Here is a 20,406-nt window from a genome sequence, read left to right on the forward strand (position 1 = left end):
AAATGTTTGTGGTGTATGGTCATTGTGGGACAGGTTCCATGATGTTAAGAATCACTGGTGTAAAAGGCAAAGCAAATCCATATGCATTATTTTCTAGATCTCTCTCCTTAATACTTGAGCAATGTGGTCGTTAAATGTTTTGTTCAGCCCTAGCCGGTTTGGCTCGGTGGATAGAGTGTTGGCCTGCAGACTGAAGGGTCCCAGGTTCCATTCCGGTCAAGGGAACATGCCTGGGTTGCGGGCTTGATCCCCAGTGGGGGGTGTGCAGGAGGCAGCCAGCCAATGATTCTCTCATCATTGATGTTTCTATCTCTCTTTCCCTCTTAATTCCTCTCTGAAATCAATAAAATATATTTTTAAAAAATAATAAAAAAAATAAATGTTTTGTTCATATTTCCTCTCAACTGTTTTGTTCCTTGGGAATAACTTTCAGTGGAGAAAAGTTGATAAAGTGAAGAGTAATTTTAGAATAGTATATGAATATGGTCTTGCTTAAAGGAATTCATGACCTTTTTAAAAGTAAACTAAGGCTGAATCACCTGTAATTTTCTTAAGTATTAAATTACATTTTCAATACTTGTTAGGTTTCAGCTTTATTCATTTATTTTAGTTCAGAAACATGACACTTTACATGAATCATACCTTAATAGTGTTACATTTTTGTAATTTTAAGAATTTTTATATTTAAAAACATGAAAATTTGAAATTAGCTCAGTTGTAGTTATATTAAAAGTGTCATAATACCTTTTTTAAAATATATATTTTTATTTATTTCTGAGAGGAAGTGAGAGAAACCTCAATGATGAGAGAGAATCATTGATAGGCTGCCTCCTGCACGCCCCACACGGGGGATTGAGCCCACAATCCTGGGCATGTGCCCTAACCGGGAATCAAACCCTGGTCTCCTGGTTCATAGGAAGACGCTCAACCACTGAGATACAGCGGGCAAGCAAAAAGTGTGGTAATACCTTTAAATACTTTGTTGTATTTAAAGGCAATCATGGGAGAAATATTTTTGCAGAATTGTTATGCCTTAATGTTTCTATTTTTTTATTATTTATAAGAATTATGAAGCAAAAATTTGCTTATAGTAAGTTAGAATTAAAAATTAATTTTTAAAAAAGTAATTTTTTAAGGACTGTGGGGCAGAATATTATAAAAAATGCCTCCTCCCCACTGATTCATTCACTAGAGGGATTTATTCAGGATTATGTACCAAAAGGTAAGAATCCCTATGAAGATAACTTTTATGCAATCCAGAACAAAATCAGAAGCAGCAGCAGGTACATGGGAAACACACATTCTTCAATTTATACTTCCTCATGGTTCTCTTGGAAATCCTCTGGAACTGCTTAGAAGACTGAAGAATTTCGTCCCCTAGAAACTCGCACTGTTGAAGCTCAGCGTGCCTTTGGGCCAGTAACTTCATGGACTTGTCCGTCACTGTTTCTATGAGGTCATCCACCTGTGACAGATAAATACAAAGAAGTGCAGCCATGTGCTGGACAACCCTGTCAAACCTGAGGGATGGTTGTTTTTCCTGAAGATTAATTCAGGAATTGGTGGACATTTTGCACATTCGAAGTATTGTTCTAATTCAAGTCGTAGCAAACAGCTTGAAAATATACATTTACTACCCAGTGATAAAGACGATCTCATTTCTTCTCAAAAGAAGCCTATGTGCATGCCTTTATATTAATTGAATTCACTTAGTGTTTATTAGGCACACAATACCAACCAAGGTGCCTTTAGCAATCCTTCAGCCACTTTCAAAACGCCCCCACTAACATTATTTCTTAATGGCAATCATCAATTTCACTGCACAGTCATGCTGTCCAGCGGGGCTGTGCATCCAGCGAAACCTGGCCTGCTGCTGCTTCTGAAACAGAAGTAAAAGCCTTTGTCCACTACCTGCATTTGAAGCTTTCCTACTGTCAAGTCTGGTTTCCGGAGGACATTTCTCGTGCCGTGTTTCCTCTTTCTAAGTGCTGGAAAGTGTGGTCTCTTTTTTGCGGAGCGTGGAGCCTATCACAAAGATGCAAACACACAGATTAAAAAAGCGCCAGCATGACTTTTGTGACAGTGCTTAGGTACAAATTCTTACAAACTGAACGTTTGCCACATAACAAATGTCAAGTTGGTGACCGTATTCATATTTTCTCCACGCCCCATGTATCTCCTTTGTGTCCAGAGCTCTCTTTGAAGAGATCTATAGGGTGCAGAGAATGAGATTGCCTGGTTCTGAAAGAAAATACAGTGTCAGGAAAAAAGCAGGTCAGTCGTAGCGGAAGAAGAAATTGCCTGTGCGGCTGCTGAGCACAGTGAGGTGGAGTTGTTATGGACCAGTGCCCGGAAAGCTCATTATCACTGGATCCAGTTGTTAATTTGGTCTTTTTTCTATAGGTTTCCTTGTTTTCATGGCAGACATGTCTGGAAATGTAAAAAAGCTCTGGGTTCTTTTCACCACATGCCTGGTACTTTTCCTCTTGTCCCTGGTGTGCTGGTTGCACGTACCTGCTCTCATGGTGTTGCTATTAGGAATCATTTCTAGGCCATGGCTCCTGGCTAATATGCCCTCTTTGGTCTAATTGGGCTCACTTTCTTCTTCTCTTAATAAATAGCATTAGAACTATTGTGAGACCTGCATAAAGGAGGATATGAGACCATATCTGGGTCCTAGCCCTCGCCTGTGAGGGAGTTTACAAATGCGTGTGCTGAACATACCACTCTGCCCCGCCAGCCTGCCCAGACTCACATGTCACTTGCAGAACTTCCCGGCCCTGTGTATAGTTGAACTCTCTCCTCTCTCACATAAACTTCAGTACTTTTTCCTACTAAGCACTTACCACCCTTCATAATTACTAAGATATTTCTGTTGGTTGGATACCACTAATGTAAAGTCAAATGCCTAGAGGGGCCAGGCAGTTTTTGTAAAACAACCTGGGGCTGGTGTGAACTGGAGAGAATGTGCCTCAAGCATAGGGGGCAGCCTCTGCAGGGCTCCTGCTGTTGCTGTGAGGAATTGGGGGGTGGGGGGGTGGGGGGCGGCGCTAGTGTTTCCAAATCTTCTTAGTTTTCTAACGAAAGCTGAAAAGCCAGATTTTTATTGGAAATATTCTAATTTTTAAATGTGGGCAATTAATTTAAATATATTTTGGGGAACATTCTGAGAGCTAAACAAAACCATTCTAAAGCCAGTAGAGAACATTTGATTTAATGTTTTTTGATGAACAGTAATTCTTAATTTTCATATAGCCAAATATATCCATCTTTTTCCTTTTTTTAAATGAATCAGCTGCCTCCTACACACCCCCTACTGGGGATCAAGCCCACAACCCAGGCATGTGCCCTAACCAGGAATCAAACTAGTGACCTCTTGGTGCATGGGACGACCCTCAACCAACTGAGCCACATTAGCCAGGGCTCCATCTTTTATGGTCAGGGATGTGTTCTAAGAAGTCTTTATACTGAAATCATGAAGCTATTCTCAGTGTCCTTAAAAAGTTTTAAGGTTTTACCTTTTCCATATCTATCACTGAACAGGAACTAAACTTTTTATACGGTGTGAGACAGGGATCAAATTTCATCTTATTCCCCACATCTGCTCGTCCCAGCACCATTTGTTCAAATGATTATCCTTACCCCACTAGTCTGCAGTTCCATGGTTTAATGTCTGTCTCTTCTATTAAACTATAAATCCCACAAAACACCACCATGTCCATGGGATCACCTTTGTGGCCCTAGAACTGGGAATTAACAAGCACATAATAGGAATAAAATAAGTATGAACCTTGCACACAAACGAGGCAAGATTCTAAACTAATACTGCACTCTAGTGATGGCTTAGAGCACTGCTATGTAATAGAACTTTTTGTGGACAGGAAATGGTCTTTATCTGTGCTGTCCTATAAAACTGCCACTAGCCACATGTGGTTGTTGAATACTTGAAACGTAGCTAGTGCAATCAAAGAAATGAACTTTGATTTAATTTAAATTTTATTAACAATAGTCACATGTAGCTGTTGGCTACCATATTGGATGATACAGTTAGTACTAAGCATGGTAAGTAAGAGTAAGGACTCTATAGAGCCAGGTCTTCCTGGGTTTGAAGCCTGACTTATTTGGACAAATTACTTAATCTCCGTGCCATCTCTAAATAAGGAGAACACTGCCATACGTTATAGGGCTGTTGTAAGAATTACCTGAGAAGTTAAAGCACTTAGGGCCTGGAACATAGCTTTACGTAAATGTTATATTTAAACTAATAATAGTTTCGGCTATTTTAAAAAATAATTTGAGCAATTTAGGCTCAAATTTCCATACCTACAGATAAATACAAGCTTTGGATTGGGGAGTTCTGGATGGTCTAGGGTTGCACTGTCTGTACTTCCTATACATGTGGCTATTTGCATTTTAAATAAAAATTCAGGTTCTCGGTTGCACTGGCCACGTTTCAGGTGTTGAAAGCCACATACAGCTAACGTCTACTGCCTTGGACATATGTACACTCGCATCCTCAAAGAATGTCTGCAGGGCAGAGCCTGTCTCAGGGATTGCTCCCCACGCAGCATGCACGACACGCCAGATGCCAGCACACTAACGTGATATTTGAACAGTTAAAACGCCAATGTAAAACTCCAAGCTCCATTGTTGCCCAGACTGTAATAAAAGCTGAACAGTTTTAGCTCAGAAATGGAGGAACCAGATCGGATTAGCCGGTTTTCTGGGCCTAAATTCCTGGAATCGCTACACAAGCAGGAGATCGGATGGCTTTCTTGTGAGGGACTTGCGGCAGGAGAGAACCTGGCGTTTCCCACATCCTAGAGTCTGACTGTACGTGTCCCGGGGAGTGTGCTTCAGCGGTTTACCTTGTGCAGCCCTGCCGGGAGGGATGTCGCCGGGAGGGATGTCACTGACAGCCGCCGGGTGGTTCTGGCCCGGAGCAGTGTGCTTCCACGGGTGATCTCCTCCGTCTCTGCTTCTACAACGTCGAGTTGGAGAGCTGCTCAGAGTGAAGGGGGAAGAGAAGCTGTAATGATCACAGTTGTAAACATATTCTCCCTTTAGAAAGTGTCTGGAGAGACAGCATCCCGTGCTGCCTCGGAGCTTTTTTCTTGGGGTTAACAATTCCACCTGGATTTGCTTTTCTGTCTGACACCTTCTCTTGCACACACGGCCTTTGCTCGGGCTGGCATCTCAGTGGTCACCAACCAGTCTTGACAAGGTGGTTGGTCACCTGTCTGCCTTCGAGACCAGTTTGCTGCCTGATGCTTTTCTCTTTAACTTTGTGAAATTAGAGAAGTAACCTCTGATGTGTAGGACAATCCCTTGAATATTGGTTGTCGGTTGAAGCAACGTTTTAAGATTTTTCTTCAGCAATGCGGTTCCAGGCTCAGGCACTCCCATACCATCCTAGCAGTTTCCCCATAGTCCAGGAGCCATGCGAACCCTTTCATGTTTTCTTTATAGCAATCCCATTCTTAACACAAGGAATGTATTTATAAAGGGAACTTAAAACACTATCATAAATCAAAAACCAGTACCATACATAGGCATTAAAATTAATATGGTAAAAACAAAACCATATTATTGGCTGCAGAAGGCACTAAGCTTGAGGTTACTCTACTTTTTATTAAAAGAGAAAAAGGCAGGAAATGAGACTTTTCCTTGGTGTATTTAAAGGGATCGACGTGTTTGCAGTTTGCTCTGTTTCAGTGTTTTTACTGCGCGCTGCACCTAAAGTCATCTCGTCCTACTGAGGGCTGCAGACAAGGACCTCTCTGGGAGCCATGGCTCCTAATCTCAGTGAAGCGGGGGTGGGGAGGTCCACTTTCAAAATAGGTGCTCAACCGGAGAAGCCTCCCTCTCCCCCACGCTCCACTGCCCAGCTCTTCCCTCCCCACTGCCCCGACCAGCCAGGCTACTGTCATCCCTTCCTGAACATAAGAGCCTGTTTACTGCTCCTTCTGCATTGGCTCCTGCCCTCCTCCAACCCAGTCTCCACTCTGCAGCCGGAGCTATCTTTAAAAAATGCAAATCAGATTATGTAAATCCCCAGCTTGCAAGTATTCTGTGGTTTCTCATCACCCTTGGGTATAAAAAATTCTTAACTGGCTTTATAACACCCTTGCCACCTCAGTCCTGGCAGGATCGCTTTCTTAATTACGCCTGGTGCTCTCTTGACGTTGGGTGCTCCCCTCTCCCTGGGACAACCTTCTCCCCATTCTCTCCCTGTTTGCCTCCAGGTGGCCTTCAGATGGCTGAGCTGTCCCTTCCTCTTCCAGGAGGCCTTTCTGGAGCTCCTCCCCTCCTGAGGCATGACATATTTTCACAGCGCCCTCTATCTGCAGCAGATGTAATTGTATCGTGTTGGAATGTCCCTCTACACCAGGGGTCCTCAAACTTTTTAAACAGGGGGCCAGTTCACTGTCCCTCAGACCGCTGGAGGGCCGGACTATAGTTTAAAAAAAAAACTATGAACAAATTCCTATGCACACTGCACATATCTTATTTTGAAGTAAAAAAACAAAACGGGAACAAATACAATATTTGTATTTGCATGTGGCCCGCGGGCCGTAGTTTGAGGACCCCTGCTCTACACTGTAACCCTGTGGAGGCAGGGATCATGTCTGTTCTATCTGCTACTCTATCCCTAACATGTGGCTGACATGTAATACATATTTAGCAGATATTTGTTGAAAACTATTATGAGGGTTGGCAGAGAAGAGCAAGGTTGTTTGGGCCACACCTGAGACAAGGTGGTTAATACTTGAGCTGCGGCCTGAAGGATAAGCATGTTTTCTGGAGAAATCTTAGAGACCTGTTATTCCAACTAAGACAAAAGCTGATGCACACAGATGAGGAAAAGGAACTTGGGGCTCTGTTTCCTGCCAGACTCTCCAACTGCAGCTCCATCACTATAGAGCACACCCTTTTTGTTATTTTCAACAGAAATAGACAGGTCAGTCCATACCAGGTGACTGCTAGATGCTTGGATGCTTAGTGACTGCTTTTTCCAGAATATTTGTTTGAAAGGACAGTCAGTCAACTAGAAGACATCAGTTGTTGTTTTCTTCCTAGAAAAAGTACCCAGCAGGTTTTCAGCCTTTTCACTGTGAGAAATGGGAACGTATGTGTGGATTCCCTACGTGCACCCCAGGGCTGTATGTTTCCTGGTGCTGGGCTGTAAAGGACACTGAAAAGCTCAGAGGCTCTTAGGGCACTGGAGCTATTCTGTATGAGGCTGTAATGGTGGATGCATGACACAACATGAGGTGGTTTCAAACCCATAGAGCTGGGCAGGGCATAGAGTGAACCCTAATGCAAACTATGGACTTGAGTTTGGTGTAATAATATATCAATATTGGCTCATCAGTTGTGAGGATGGGGTGAGGAGAGGGGGCAGGATGTGGAACTAACTCTCTGTATTTTCTGCTATTTTTTTCCAGTAAACCTAAAACTACTCTGAAAAATAAGGTCTATTAATTTTTAAAATCTACAAAGGAAAATGCAAATATTAGTGGTATTGTTAGCTATCCATCATAGGACCCCCTAAAACAGCATTACTACCTTGCGAAAAAGACAATGTTTTTTTTTCAAATGTCAATTCTTACATAAAGTACATGGGGAATAGACACAATAACATACATTTTATTCATAGAATTCTCACCACACTCTCTACTGTTGGAATTAGCCATTTGAAAGACCGCATCACTACTTTCTCCAGAAACAAACCCCAAAAATCCCACTTTAGTTTGATTTCCTAATATATGTGTATGTGTATATGCATAATATATGTGTATGTGTATATGCATATACTCACATATGTGTCCACACATGCATATACACATATGTGCCTATGCCTGTACATACACATCTATGTGCCTATGCATGCACATACTCATCTATGTGCCTATGCGTGCACATATTCATCTATGTGTGCATATATATTTAAATAAAAAGGGGCTATAAACTGACTAACCCACTGATCAGTTGGACTGGGAAGTACCTCAAAGGCAATCTAATTCAGAGTTTTTCAAACTGTATGTACATCCTAGAGTTACTTGCGGATCTTTCTAACATGCAGATACTGACTCAGTAGAACAGAGTGGGGCCTGGGAGTCTGCATTTCAGACAAGCTCCCTGACATGCCATACTTTGAGTAGCAAGAAAATCCATCCCAATTGCATTACTCCTCTTGGCCTCAACACCTAGCTAGCAGTGCCCATGATTACCGTTCTGTGGGAGTTTTCTCGTCCTCGGTGTGGAGCGGAGCCTGGGCGGCGGCAGCTCCTGGGCACCTCCAGGAAGAAGGCTCTGCGGGTGGGGAAGGAGGGCTTCCTGGGGGCTGGTGGCGCCCGAACCGGCTGGCTTGTGTCTGTGCCGAGCTGACAGCATCCTCCCGACGAAGGTCTTCACTTTCTTCATCACACTTTTTTTCTGACTTTGCTGGCTTTCATGAAATTCCATGTCGCTGCCACTGGACGGTTCCTCTTTGGGGACCAATACATTTTGTTTTACCAAGTTGGTAGACACAGCTTTATGCCATCTAATAAAAAGAAAAATAATTTGTATTAAGGGAATTGAAAAGTTAAAAACGGGACATTGAAATCATTAAAATCCAAGTGGCAAATGTGAACAAACTACACAATTCCAAGAATCAAATCACAGAAAAATGAGCCAAAGCAACTGCTTGGTGTCTTGTCACCAAACTGTAGTAGTGCATTCTGGCCACCGCCTCACTGAATCCTCATAGCAGGCAGGTAATGCGATCATCTTCTTTTTACTAATGAGTAAACGGATACAGAGAGTGGGTAACGCAATTAACTAGGCACAAATGCAGATTTTAATCCTGGTGTGTGAATGTTAGAATGTATTACCTCATATTGGCAAATTGGCAATCTTATCTCAGTGATGGTATGAGACAGTTTTTGCTGGATATGGTAGTTCTAAGGCTACAGTGGTGAGAGATGAGAGCCTGCCAGTCAATAAAGAATATAGTCTCCACAGTTCCACAAATGCTGCATTTACATAGAACATTCATTTAGAGAGAAGAATTCTGAACACATAGTTCCAAAATGCCAACTAGTCGTACACTATCTTCATCATCTTGGCATATTTTAGTAATAAAAGTAGATACAATTTCTTAATAGCTTTCTTTGTGCTAAACATTCTACTTTTTTCAAGCGTATTACCTAATTTAACCCTCATATGGCTGCCTACCTTTTACAAATGAAATGAAAGCTTGGGCAGATTGAATGACTTCTGCTCAGGCACTGATCCCAAGGTCTGCATGCTAATCCTCTGTGCTAGAGTGAGCACCACCCCTCCAGGACACCAGCATTTACCTAATATTCTTCCTCAGTTAATGGTTTTTTGTTAGTCTCACCCAAAGCAATACTATTCATAAAATCTCATGGATTTTAAAAAATTAAACTTTTTATTTTTAGATAATTGTAGTTTCACATGCAGTTATAAGAAATAATATTTTAAGCCCATTTTTAAAAGAGAAATTCTCTTGTACTCTTTATCCAGTTTCCCCCTTTTGTAAAACTATGATGCATTATCACAACCAGCATGTTGACATTGATTCTATCAAGATACAGAGCGTGTCTACACAGCCAGGATCCTTCGTGTTTTATAGCCACTCCCACTTCCCACTCACCTCACATTTTCCTTAGCCTCTGGCAACCACTAAGCTGTCCTCCATGCGTATACTCTATGTTTTTCCGAGAATGTTATATGAATCAATTCATACAGTATATAACCTTTTGGAACTTACTTTTGTCAGGCAGCATATTTCTCTAGAGATTTATCCACATTGTTGTGTACATCAATAAGTTGTTCCTTTTTATTGCTGAGTAACATTCCATGATGTGACTATACCATGACTATTTACTTTGTCAACTATTCATTCACTGAAATATATTTGGGTTGTTTCCAATTTGGGGCTATTATCAATAAAGCTGCTATAAACATTGTGTATAGGTTTTGGTGTAAACATAAAACTTCATTTCTTTGGGTGAAATCCCAGGTTTTATATTATGTTATACTAGAGGCCCGGTGCACAGATTCATGCACCAGTGGAGTCCCTCAGCCTGGCCTGCACCTTCCTGCAATCCTGAACCCCTCGGGGGATGTCAGACTGCTGCTTTCTGGCCTGGCCTGTGAGGATTGGGCTGAAACCTGCAGTCTGACATCTCCCGAGGGATACAGTAGTGCACGAAGCAGCAGGAGGCCAGGGAGGAGCCTGATCCCGAGCCTGGGCCAGGCACCGTGCCACTCCTGCTCATCCCGGCCCCTCTGGCCTGCTGCTGCTGCCACTCAGTAGCACTGCTGTGGAGGCAGGAGAGGCTTGTACCACTGCAGCGGTGCTCGCCAGCCGTGAGCCCAGCATCTGGCACCCGTAGGTCAGCTGAGCAGCACTCTCGCTGTGGGAGTGCACTGACCAGCAGGGGGCAGCTCCTGCGTTGAGCGTCTGTCCCCTGGTGGTCCGTGCGCATCATAGCAACCCATCGACTGGTCGTTCAGTAGTTCGGTCGCTTAGGCTTTTATATATATAGATGTACTAGAGGCCCAGTGCACAAAATGCAGTAGGGTCCCTGGTAGCTGCCAGCTGCCAGCTGGGGCCTCCCTTCCCCCCAGCTGCCGCTGCCACTAGCTGGGGTAGGGGCGGCCAGGGGGAGGGGCTGCGGGCGATTGGCCAGCTGGCCCCGTCCCCTGGTCGAACTCCCAGTCGAACTTCTGGTCAAGGGGACAATTTGCATATTAGGCTTTTATTATATAGGATAATACATGTAATATATATATAATGTGGATGTAAATAAATTCATAACCATTAAAATATCCTTCAAATACTACCTGAAATATCTCATGTCCCACCAGCAGCACACATACCACACTCCAGAGAACCCTGCTCAGAACTGGACCTAAATTAGTGAGTTTCTCTGTCATACGTGGGCAGCATGCCAGTCAGAGCCCAGGAACCAGTGTTAAAGGGTTTTGTTCAACCCAGCACCACACTTCCTACCTGTGTGATCTTGGGCATGTTATTTAACTCTATAAGCTTCAGTTTTCTTATTTTCAAATTGCTATACTATTCTTAGAAATGTGCAAATAAAAGGAAGTAACATATGTGCTTGGTACCTAACAAAACATTCAATAATCTATAACTTTTAGTACCAAGTGGATCAGATCTGTGTGGGAAAATGTAAAAGTCAAGGAGGGAGACCTCCTGGGTTAGAGGAGTTCGGCCAGTTAACACACACAACCTCTAGGGGGTGCTGTCCACATTTAGTCATTATAGTTGTGTATAGTTACTCCTATCAACTTTCTAGCCCATGGCAGTAAAGTGTCCTGAGGAGGGAGTATCATGTTCTAACTCACCCAAAAGTCATATATGGGCTAGGATTAATCTCCCAAGACACCTCTGAGAATCTTTTAATAAAGCCATCTTTTCCAACTACCACAAATACACACATGCACAACACAAAACAATGAAAATACGTTTTAGGAGGTCCAGGGACATTGAAAACCACCCCTCAGGTAAAAAGCCTAGGTGTCTCCCACTCCCATCACTCCCCACCTTCACTCCGAACCTATAACAATTAACAAAGGTGATTTTGCTTCAGGGCCTAGGAATAGAACTGCTGAAATTTCTGTTAGAAAAAGAATACTCCCCTTCTTAAGTTTTAAAGTTTCTTGGTTAGAAGTAAATGTGTTCAGTTGTATTGCTTCAACCCCCATTTCTTCTTAAAAGTGGAAATCTCTGCAAAATGTTATTTTGTCCACGAAAGTTCAAAAGTTTAGTCTTTGATGCTTTTGGCCTCATGAAACACTTGTTTTCTGCATGTCAGAGCTATTGCTAATGACCCTGGTAAGAAAGAAGCCAAAAGAAATGGAAAATAAATCATCTAACTGACTTTCCAAATTAAAATGTATCGTGTTTGGAATATTTCATGTCCGTGTTTATGGTTTCACCATTGGCAAGAAATATGAGGTATGAGACAATTTTTAGGTTACATTAAAGAGCATGCACATAAGTGAGGTATAATCAGTACTTATTTCAGCAGGAGAATTGCTTGGAGAAGGAACAGAGTCATGGACCATGGACTCATCTTGAGGGATGTTCTACTGAGTATTCGGAACAATGCTATCTGTATGGGATGTGCGATGTCTAAAATCCCGAGGCTGAAATGACCACCAGTGCTCACTTGGCTGTCATATGCCACATTCAAACTCAAATTCAGGTGGAAGGAAAGCTTTTCTCCACTACAGCGAAGACTCTGCTGATCACCAAATGAGGCTTCCTGACTAGTGTGTAAATGCAGTGCCCTCTCCTTAGCCCACACAGAGCCTTCATTTCCAAACGCAATGCTAAAAAGAGATGCTACCTTTTCTAATGTCACAGTGAATACGGTTTAATGCAAAATCCAAAGAATCCCACTCAGTGAAAAAGAAAGTGAGTCCCAATTTCCTACCTTTCAATCCCCTTCCTTTTGAATGAGCTGTTTTTCCCTCTTGGTTGCTGAAACCTTCGGTACTGGCCAGCTCTCCCACAACTGAACTTGAAGGACTCCGGTCGATGGAGTTGAGGGCGGTCCATTGCTGTCAGCGTCACCTGCAGTCGCTGTTGGAGATTGCTTGAGCTCAGAAACTTCAAAGCAAAATTATTCAGGGACTGAGGCAGTTTGAACTGCTGGGCTGCTTGGGATAAAATATGCAGATTTTTGAAATCTCTTGTTTATTCCCTTCCAGGTGTTAGAGACATCACTCGTGGGCCTGGCTTTGGTCATCCTTTCACCCAGGTCCCAATGATGCATTTGGCAAAGCGGTGGGACATTCCTTTTCACTTTGTGGAATGTGTTGCAGCTTCCTGGGCAAGGCCAACGTGGACCTGATTATCTAACCACAGGCGTTTGGGTTGGTGATGATTATCACAGTCAGCTGTGCATGCTGAATTCCAAAGAGGAAAGAAGCTATAGGAGCAATACCAACGATCCAGCTTTTGTTAAATCTCTCAACTAGAGTTGCCCATACTCAGTCCCAGGGACACACATGAAAAGGCAGGTTGTTACCTGGCCTTCTCACAGCACACCTCACAGCACCTCCAAGGACTATTTTATTATATCTTGGACGTTTGTCGTGTTCTCTCAAAGCACTTGGCTAAAAAAGTTGAGTACCTGGCCCACCCTTCCCTCCCAACATTTCCCCATTTATTTAATGGAAAAGAGCACATTCTGGCTGGGTTGAAACCCCTCACCACAAGGTGGCAGCAGACACTAGGGTTTATTACCGTCACTGTTGGTGCACTTGAGTTTTTCCCTCCAAAAATAAGGATGCTAAGAAGGAAAACTCTTTAGAAAATTGTTGGGAGATACAAACATTACTCTGCTTTCTGTGTTTGACCTCAGCAGTGATGTGGAGCATGCTTCTCAAACTTTCATGTGCACAGGAATGACCTGGAGTCTTATTAAAAAGCAGGTTTCAATACAATAGGTCTGGGTGAAATCCGGTAATTTGCATTTCTAACAAGCCTCCAGGTGATGCTGATGATGCTGACTCACAAGCCACATTTTGAGTAGCAAGCAAGGCTCTTGCTGTTCCAGTCCTGGGGGGAGGAACATAAACACGGTCAAGAATGAAATATAGCCCTAGCCGGTTTGGCTCAGTGGATAGAGCGTTGGCCTGCGGACTGAAGGGTCCCAGGTTCGATTCCGGTCAAGGGCATGTACCTGGGTTGCGGGCACATCTCCAGTAGGAGATGTGCAGGGAGGCAGCTGATCGATGTTTCTCTCTCATCAATGTTTCTGACTCTCTATCTCTCTCCCTTCCTCTCTGTAAAAATCAATAAAATATTATTTTAAAAAAAAGAATGAAATAATATAACACTGAGAAGTTAAGCGAATGGGTTTGGGAGTTACAGCTGGGTTCTTACTGCAGCTCAGCTGTGTGGCCTTCATCAATTCAACCTGTCTGTGCTTGCTTTCTTTTATTTTTTAAAAAATATATATTTTTTATTGATTTCAGAGAGGAAGGGAGAGATAGAAACATCAATGATGAGGGGGAATATTGATCGACTGCCTCCTGCACGCCCCACACTGGGGACCGAGCCAGGCATGTGCCCTTGACCAGAATCAAACTTGGGACTCTTTAGTCCTCAGGCTGACACTCGGTCCACCGAGCCGAACCAGCTAGGGCTGTGCATGCTTTCTCATCTGTAAAGTAGGGGTAGAAAGGCGCTCATGGGACAGTGGGTGCAGGTGGTCCTTTCAGAAGCACTGAAACAGGGCACTTGATGTGTGTTAGCCAAATGGGTGTGTGGTTCCACCTGGCCTATTTTCCCCCATCCACTGTCCACTGGAACCCCCAGAGCATAATAAATAATAGGTGCGTGAATGAACAAATAAATGAATAAGCATTTTCTTTAACCATGGCCCAATTACTGTCACTCGGTTATTGGAATAGCTGTATTCATTCTGTTGTATTTTGTCAACAATCTGGATGAATGAGGTTGATTTTATATTAGGAAAGAAGAGCTGACTTTGATTTGTGTATGTGTATGTCTGTTTGCACATGTCTATGAGTGTGCAAATCTGTGTGTGTACGTGTGTGTGCAACAGGCTAACGCATTTGCTGCTTCAGCTTCTGTGACAAGATGCACGGGTTTTTCAAGGACTCTGACAAAGATGATGGAGCTCACAGGAATGGGACACGGAGAAGAACAGCGAGAAGAGCTGGGGCACCAAGGACACGGATTGGAGCCAAACCTGTTTTTAAATTCTAGCTCTGCCCCTTATAAGCTATGGGACCTTGGGCAGGTGGAAAAACTTCTCTGGACCTCCATTTTCCTATCTGTGAAATGGGAATAGTAGCTGCTACCTTCCAGGGATGTTTTATTCATTGTTACCCGGCAACTGTTCGAATGCCTAATGCAGTGGTTCTCAACCTTGGCTGCACATTAGAATCACCTGGAATCTTTTTAAAATCCTGATTTCAATGAGGCCCAGAAATCAGGATTTTAACAAGATTCCCAGGTGATTCTAATGTGCAGCCAAGGTTGAGACCACTGGCCTAGTGGATGCTGATGCACCTCTCAACACCTGGGAAAGCACAGTGAACAACACACAGTATCCCTAACTAACATAACTTCAAATGCTGGGGGAGAGGCTGACAACACAGGAGGAAATAAATTAGCTTTGGCTAGTGGGAAGTGTCATGAAGAAAGTAGGAAAGGACAATAGAGTGAAGGTCACCTTCAGATGAGGAGTCCCTGGCCTGAGAGCCGAGCGAGGAGAAAGAGCTGGCCGTGTGAAGACCTGTCTGTCCCAGGAAGAGGAGGCACGGCTCCCAAAGCCCCGGGTGGAAGGAGTCAGATGCTGCAGAGAAGGTGGAAGGTAGTTGGGGTGGCTGCGGTGAGAAGCCCATGGAGGTGAGGAGCTGGACTAAGGAGGGCAGAGCTGCTGGATCCCACAGAACAATTCAGGGTCTTGATCTTGACCTTCAGAGCAATTGAAGTAAAATATACATAACTTAAATTTATCATCTTAACCACTTTTAAATGTACAGTTCAGTGTCATTAATATATTATATTCATATCATTGTGCTACCATCATCACCATTCTTTTTTCATGTTGCAAAACTGAAACTCTGTACCCGTAACTCTCCATTCTCCACCTGCCATTCCCCTGCCTTGAAACCACAATCTGCCTTTCTATCTCCATGAATTTGATAGTTTTTTTACAGAGCTAGTCCATATATATTTATTCTGTGCAATGGTGTGCTGTGCCAGCATGGCCAAGGGTGAACCTGAGGAGGGGCAGTGAAGGATTGAGGAAAAGACAGACAAGAGAATACAGCAGGGGCTCGGTGAATCTCCCGTGCCTGGATGAGGACACAAAAGGATCCAGCCTGCAAACCGATGCTTTATTTTATAGTCTCATTAAAACAAGGGTAGATGAACAGGCATACAAATGTTCTTGTTTTGGCAACACTTGCTGCACCTCCCACAGCCCATTAGCTACTGAGGAAGGAATGAGGGAGGACTACAAGGTCAGGCTTAATTATGCTAGGAGAGCTCTGCCTTCCTGGCTGGGACTTGTCTGTGGCCCTGCCACAGGTCAGCCCGAGGCTCCACCCTAGAGCTGCTCCCTACAAATGGGGATTCAACCTTGAACAAAACAAGTGGAATCCCCACCCAGGAATTGCGTCCTAGTGGAGGAGACAGACACCAAACATGTTAACAAACAGATAAATCATGCCAGGCTCTGGTAAAAGATGCTAGGAGAAAACTAGAAAAATGCTGTAGAAAGCAGTGCAAGTGGGTGCTTCTGCCAGAGTGATGGAGAAAGACCTCTTAAAGGGCCAACACTTGAGATGAGATGTTTCAGGTTAAAAGGAGGCAACCCCTGGTAGGATCGGGGAGAAGTATTCCAGGGATGGAAATCTGCTGGAGCAAAGGGTCTGAGGAACTAGGCATGTGGAGACCAACATGTGGGAACATAGGTGACAAGGGAAAGCAATGATGTGCTTGCGTTTAAAAGAGATTGCAGTGAGCAGCTTGGGAAATGCATGGGAGAGGGAAAAGTATGGTTGTTGAAATGTCCCTGGGTAGGCATTGGCCCAGGCTACCCATGGTGGTGGTTAGGAGTAGAGAGCGGCAGAAGTGTACAGACTCGGGAATATTAGGAGGTACAATGCTGGAATAAACTGGGTATGAGGCAGTGAGTGGAGAGAGGGAGATTCTGGACTGGAAGGGGAGGTTGTGGCAGAGTCTCAAGGGTGAGATTGTAGTGGTTTTGTTACTGGTGAGACCACAAGACCTTGTCCCCTTGAAGGAGAGATTTCAGTCAAGACACAAAGTGCAGCGAAGCAAGTAGGAATTTGTTGGCCACAGCAAAAATACACTTAGGGCCCTAACCGGTTTGGCTCAGTGGATAGAGCGTCGGCCCGCAGACTGAAAGGTCCCAGGTTCGATTCCGGTCAAGGGCATGTACCTTGGTTGCGGGCACATTCCCAGTAGGGGGTGTGCAGGAGGCAGCTGATAGATGTTTCTCTCTCATCAATGTTTCTAACTCTCTATCCCTCACTCTTCCTCTCTGTAAAAAAATCAATAAAATATATTTAAAAAACAAAACACAGGACAGAGAAACCAGGAAGGTGCATAGAAGGAGTAACGGGAGGGCCTAGGCTGGGCTGCTCTGGCTCACTGAGAAGTCAGAGCACAGGGGACCTTGAAGCAAAGGGGTCAAGAGGTTAGCCTGGCCAAGCTGCTGCTGCTCATTGCTCCCCTTATTAATAAACAAATGGGACTACATCAAAATAAAAAGCTTCTGCACAACAAAAGAAACCATCAACAAAACAAGAAAGCCCACTGCATGGGAGAACATATTTGCCAATGTTATCAGCGATAAGAGTTTAATCTCCAACATTTATAGGGAACTCATACAACTTAACAAAAGGAAGATAAATTATCCAATCAAAAAATGAGCAAAGGACCTCAATAGACACTTTTTAAAAGAGGACATTCAGAAAGCCAAGAGACATATGAAAACATGCTCAAAGTCACTAATCATCTGATAGATGCAAATCAAAACAACAATGAGGTACCATCACACACCTGTCAGAATGGCCATCATCAACAAATCAACAAACAACAAGTGCTGGAGAGGATGTGGAGAAAAGGAACACTCGTGCACTGCTGGTGGGAATGCAGACTGTGCAGCCACTATGGAAGACAGTATGGAGTTTCCTCAAAAAACTAAAAATGAAACTCCCATTTGACCCCGTGATCCCACTTCTAGGAATATATCCCAAGAAAACAGAAACACCAATCAGAAAGGATATATGCACCCCTATGTTCATAGCAGCACAATTCACCATAGCTAAGATCTGGAAACAGCCTAAGTGCCCATCAGCAGATGAATGGATTAGAAAACTGTGGTACATCTACACGATGGAATACTATGCTAATGCACATTTTGGGTGAGCATGTTTCCATTTCTCTTGGGTATGTACCTAGAAGTGGAACTTTTGGGTCATATGGGAACTATGATTTCACACGTTGAGTTACCGCCCAAACATTTTCCAGCACTCGCTGGTTTGGCTCAGTGGACAGAGCGTCGGCCTGTGGACGGAAGGGTCCCAGGTGCGATTCCGGTCAAGGGCATGCACCTTGGTTGCGGGCAAACCCCCACTAGGAGGTGTGCAGGAGGCAGCTCATCCATCCATGCTTCTCTCTTACGGACGCCCCCAACCCCCCATACCTCTCCCTTCCTGTCCCTACAAAATCAACAAAAACATACCCCAAAAAGGGAAAAACAAAACAAAACATTTTCCAAAGTGGCCCCACTCTTTTACATTCCCACCAGCAATGTACCAGGGATCCAATTTCTCTACATTCTCATTAATGCTTTTTAAAAAGAATTTATCTATCTATCTATCTATCTATCTATCTATCTATCTATCTATCTATGTATCTATCTAGTTGCTCCCAATGTATTCGGACGCCATCTCGACTGAATCACAATGGCCACAGTCGTGCCTTATCCAGAATGATTGACTACCTACAACATGTCCATTAAAAAAGCCAGGCCCTTCTCCTGAAATAATTTTTTTCTAAAAGGTTGCCACAGCAATGGCTTATGAAGACCCAGAGCTGATTGCTGCCGGACACACCTATGAAAGGACAATTTCAGTATTTGATGACCCACGTCCCTCCCACACGGGTGAGCTTCTTAAACTCGTCAAGGAGCATGAAGTAAGGCACTTACTTTAGACTCCTCACTTACAAAATTATCTTTATTGTTGAAAGTATTACATGAGTTCCTCCTCCCCGCCCCCCATGAACCTCTTCTTGCCCGCCCCCGCCCCCCACCCCAGGCCTTCCTCACACTATTGTCTGTGTCCCTGCGTTATACATATGTGCATGTAAGTTCTTTGGTAAATATCTTCCCTGCTGTTTGTTCTTCTCGTCACTGCTGCACCATTTTTCATTTTGAATAACGGCCTTATTGAGATATAATTCACATGGTATAAAATCCACCCTTTTAAAATATGCAATTCAGTGTTTGGTTTTTTTATTTTTTATTTTCAGAGTTGTAGCAATCTAACAATTCCCACCATCTAAACAAACAGGCCACTAAACAAGGAGGTGGGTGATCTGGTCAGAAGGTCAAACCGCCAACAGTGCGGCAAGCTGCTCTTCCTCTGAAGCCTCTTCTGCCCGCTGTGGCCCCTGGGCAAGGAAGGGGCCGTCAGGGGGCGGGGACTGAATGTTCTGGAGCATCTCCTGGAAAGCCTGTGGGGATGGCGCCTCCGCATTGTGGAAGGGGACCTGGACTCTGCTGTACAGGCTGAGGCAACTGGGTTCCTGCCAGATGAAGCCGAAGTGGTCTTCATCGAACAGCATGAAGACTCCAGGGATGCGCTGGGGGTAGGCGGAGCCAGAGCGAGCAACCACGCCCACGCCATAGAAACACATCCTGCAGGCTCGCGGGTAGTTCTGGTCAGCGGAGCTCACGCCCGCAGGCAGGACAAACTGGACAGGCTGCTCCTCCCAAGCTGCAGCCCCGGACTCCCCGACACTGGGCTGCGCAGGGCTGTGCCAGCCATGGCCCTCGCCGCCGTCCTCAGTGCTGTCTTCTTGCTGCTGCTGCTGCTGCTGCTGCTGCTGCTGCTGCTCCTGGGTCACCCGCTCGTGAACCTCCCGGACCAGGCGGGAGTACTTGGAGAAGCTGCTGAAGATCTCCTGGGGCAGCTGCATGCGGTGCCTGAGGTGAATGTGTATCATCTGCTGCCCCGCAGGGACGTGGTGGTCACCCGTGATCTTCGTGGCCCTGGCATGCTTCCCGTGGAAGCTGAGCATGACCAGCTCTAGGCTGTGGGCATGGTGGGTGCCTTTGAAGAGGCCCGGCCTGATGAGGTCCTCCGGGTGGCTGGGCGAGAGGTAGATGCGGCGGTAGGTCCGGCAGTTGTCGTACTGGTGGCAGATGAGCTTCGTCAGGATGAAGCGCAGCCCGTCCTCCTGGAAAAGGTGCTCCAGCGTCTGCCCCCATTCCTCCCTGAGCCACACTCGTAATGCCTCTTGGCTCCCCCCAGGCATCCTGTGGTGGTGCGTCAGGTTGCACATGGTGGAGAACCCGTCCTTCTGAGCCTGCAGGTGGCAGCTGTGGGGCCCTCTGCGGCCGTATGTGCACTCCACCGTGGCCGATTTCCTCTCTGTGAGGCGAATTCTAAAGGCGGGCTTGAACTGCATGGAGTCATCCACACGGGGGTCTTGGAGAGGCAGGTACGTCCAACCGATAATGGACAAGCCGTCCACCACGACGTTCAGCAGTCCTCCGTAGGGCCAGTTATCTGGCTGCCACAGGCCCAAAACGTGCCGGCATGGTGAGCAGCTTGGCATAG

The 20,406-nt window shown here is 44.7% G+C and overlaps 1 protein-coding gene and 1 pseudogene across 1 annotated transcript; both read right to left on the minus strand.

The window, feature by feature from the left end:
- Positions 1–263: 263 nt before the first annotated feature.
- LOC106697225 (putative uncharacterized protein C3orf49) lies at positions 264–12,604 on the minus strand. Its single transcript, XM_023754056.1, has 5 exons — positions 12,480–12,604; positions 8,235–8,548; positions 4,869–5,005; positions 1,912–2,025; positions 264–1,465 (listed from the first exon to the last, which is right to left on the minus strand). Exons 1-5 carry the CDS (start codon positions 12,602–12,604, stop codon positions 1,268–1,270), a joined length of 888 nt encoding a protein of 295 aa, XP_023609824.1. The 3' UTR covers positions 264–1,267.
- Positions 12,605–19,171: 6,567 nt separating this feature from the next.
- On the minus strand, positions 19,172–20,404 carry LOC111826122 (annotated as a pseudogene).
- Between the last annotated feature and the right edge of the window lie 2 nt (positions 20,405–20,406).

The sequence above is a fragment of the Myotis lucifugus genome, unplaced genomic scaffold (genome assembly GCF_000147115.1).
Source record: "Myotis lucifugus unplaced genomic scaffold, Myoluc2.0 scaffold_55, whole genome shotgun sequence".
NCBI lineage: Eukaryota > Metazoa > Chordata > Mammalia > Chiroptera > Vespertilionidae > Myotis > Myotis lucifugus.